The sequence below is a fragment of the Kryptolebias marmoratus genome, linkage group LG6 (assembly GCF_001649575.2).
Source record: "Kryptolebias marmoratus isolate JLee-2015 linkage group LG6, ASM164957v2, whole genome shotgun sequence".
NCBI classification, from domain to species: Eukaryota; Metazoa; Chordata; class Actinopteri; order Cyprinodontiformes; family Rivulidae; genus Kryptolebias; species Kryptolebias marmoratus.
The window spans coordinates 24475303-24478508 of NC_051435.1; the positions used below are offsets into that span (position 1 = coordinate 24475303).

General features: G+C 34.9%; 1 protein-coding gene across 1 annotated transcript; it reads left to right on the forward strand.

Annotated features, from left to right (window-relative positions):
• Positions 1-855: 855 nt before the first annotated feature.
• Positions 856-1933, forward strand: LOC108249699 (olfactory receptor 4P4-like). The gene has a single exon (XM_017439240.3). It carries the CDS (start codon positions 912-914, stop codon positions 1830-1832), a length of 921 nt encoding a protein of 306 aa, XP_017294729.1. The 5' UTR covers positions 856-911; the 3' UTR covers positions 1833-1933.
• Positions 1934-3206: the final 1273 nt, after the last annotated feature.

Here is a 3206-nt window from a genome sequence, read left to right on the forward strand (position 1 = left end):
TATAAAAACCTGTCCGTTTCTTCCACACACCACTGGATCATTCCGTTTTGGTCTCCTTGTGTCTTGCTCCTTGCCATGCCCTGTTCTCTCGTTTTTTGGATTTAGTCTTTGTTAGTTTTGCTGCCACGTCAGCCCTTTTGTTTTGATGGTTTTCTTTAGTTAATAAATTAGTTTCTTCAGCTCTGAGTCTGCGTTCTGGGTTCACCTCTGTCTCCACGCTTCTTGACACCCTGTTTACTGCCCCTGCAATAATGCAATTTGATGTTCACACTTGCCTGAAATGACACTCCTTTTAATGACAATGAAATAATTTATGTACTATTTGTTGTTTAATTCAATCATATATGTATGGTAGATGAGAGGTGCAAATGCACAGCAAACAGCAAAAGAAAAAAAACTCTGCAATGATGCAAACTCCAAAACACACAAAAAATGAATGCAAAGAAAAAATGCTGCAAGTACCGAAAACACTAAAAACACCCAAAATACAAGCAAGTAAATGCATTTACATCAGCAGAAACTGATTGCAACTGAGTTCAACTGCTCATCCAGTTGGTAGCGGCCACTCTCCATTCCCACTTTTCTCCTATGAGGGGTAAACGGAAAAAAAAAGGAGAAAGAAGGGAAAAGGGGTACAGATGCAACATTCTAGTGGATAGTTATGGACTGCTCTAGCTGCTTTAATTTAGGTATTAATATGATTGATATTGTGAGTTAAAGATTACCTAACACAACATTTACAAAACAGTGTGGCAAGCCTCCAGAGATGAAGTACTTGGGGAAGTAATTGTATATAAAATGCTGCACAGACTCATACAGTTCAGATTGTGACTTAAGCAGATGGTAACATACAAGGCAAGTGTAGTTCAAAATCAGGTATTGCAAAAGAAAGTCAGTGATAAGAAATATTTATGGATCATACGGTTAATGTTACATACATAACTCTGTCTGGGTATGTGGAACTGAACAAATACAGATATTTGTATTTTTCTGTAATGTTTACAGTATATGTTTTAATAATGTGTAGTAATTCCATTATTGTGTATGTGATCTGGACAAACAAAAGCCTCCATGAGCCCATGTATATCTTCATTGCAGCTTTGTTATTTAACTGTGTTCTTTACAGCACCACTGTTTACCCAAAGCTCCTGATTGACTTTTTATCTGAAAAACAAATCATATCATATTCAGCTTGCATATTCCAATCATTTATGTTTTATTCTGTAGGTGGTTCAGAATTCATGCTGTTGGCAGTGATGGCTTTTGACAGATATGTGTCTTTATGTAAACCTCTGAGATATCCAACTATCATGAGAAAAATGATAGTGAATGTTTTTCTGATTATAGCCTGGTTATTTCCTGTTTGTCATGTTGCAATACAAGCAATACTGGGTGCTAAAGCTAAACTGTGTAAGTTAAATTTGGATGGGATATTTTGTAACAATGCAGTTTCAAAACTTCACTGTGTGAGATCAAGCTCAATTATTATAATTGGTCTTGTTATATTGTCAGATGTTGCAATAATTCCAATGACCTTCACAGTTTTTACGTATTCAAAGATATTTATAATTTCCTATAAAAGTTGTAGGACATTCAAGAAAAAGGCTGCCAAAACCTGCATTCCCCATCTGTTGGTTTTAATCAACTTTTTCTTTTTAGCTGCATATGATGTAATCATAGCTCGAGTGGAGTCAGATTTTTCTAAAACTGCACGCTTTATAATGACATTGCAAATAATTCTGTACCATCCTTTGTTCAATCCATTCATTTATGGGCTTAAAATGACAGAAATTTCAAAATGTCTGAAAATGTTAATTTCTATTAAAGTCTAACTGTAATAATGTTTCCATTATTGTAACAATTGCACTCTTTGCAGCTGTTGCTCCAATTTTGAACCCACACAACAATTGTGGGTATTTCTATCAAAGATTTAGAGAAGTAAAGGAAAAATGTTACATGTTTTTTCCCTATTTGTTCATGTTAGTAAATGTGATCTAGTTGGTTTTTGGTGTTTTTATACACAAAGATATGTGACTTTGCAGTTACTTTTGTATCACCGTTTATAAAACTCAGTTGTATTTGGGTAAATAAAAATGAACAATCTAACACTTGAAAATGTTTTTCAATCAAAGCGATCAATGTATAATCAATTATTAAAGGTAATAAATAATTATTTTGATTTTCTATACTGTAGACATTTTGAATGTGGTAATAATTCATAGATTAACCATGCGTAAAAAAAACTCTAAATATATTCACCCCCTTCGACTTTTTATGCTTTTATTGCTGTTGTAAATCAAATTTGGGTAATAGACATTGGGCATCTTTACTAAAAACAAACTAAAACAAAACAAAAACAAACGAACAAACAAAAGAAAACCAGAATCTATAGTTCAAAAACAAAACAACTGGACTTCTGTACTTGAAGATGTTTTGCTCTCTATTTTCCCCTGAGTTCCCTCAGTTCTGAGTATGAATCTACATCCTCACACATATGCCCTTCATCTTTCAACTGCCATACACAAGCAAGAGCCTTTTTTTAAGCAAAAGCAACAGTGTGTTTCACACTGTCTGAGTGCAACTGTGAATTGAATTGAATCCTGATGAATTGACCACTGATCTGATAAGATCCAGAGAGAGAGATATTTGAGTTTCCTTCCAAACACTGATGAAACAGTCATAACAAGGAGAGCAAGTAAGAGACAGTTCACCATGATGTTTTGATGTCTGGTTGGTATTGCATGGCTGGAAACTAGTGCTGGGCGATATAACGATACATATTGTGGGGACGATAGAAAAGTGTCTATCGTTATATATTTTCTTCTATCGTCTCTATCATTTCTGTTGTTTCTATCATAATTGTATCAATGATTCATGTAAATATTTCATAACGTAGGCTACGATGAATGTATTGGTGTTGTCACTTTGCATACATTCAGTTTATATAAGTGATAAATAAGAAGAAAAAATAACTATTTTGCGAAGAACCTCCGTTTTGCGACATTCTTTACAGCAGCAGCTTTCTGTGCGGCACGGTGTTTTCACCATAAGTGCTGAAAGATGGAGGCGCATGAAGTATCAAACTCGGGGTTGCAACAAGTAGAGACAGCTAGCAGGCAGCCCAAGAAGAAAGACTTTTACCAAAACCAGGGGGACGTCTGTGATTTGGTTCAAGAAGTCCGACACAGAGCAGAAAAAGGTAATAT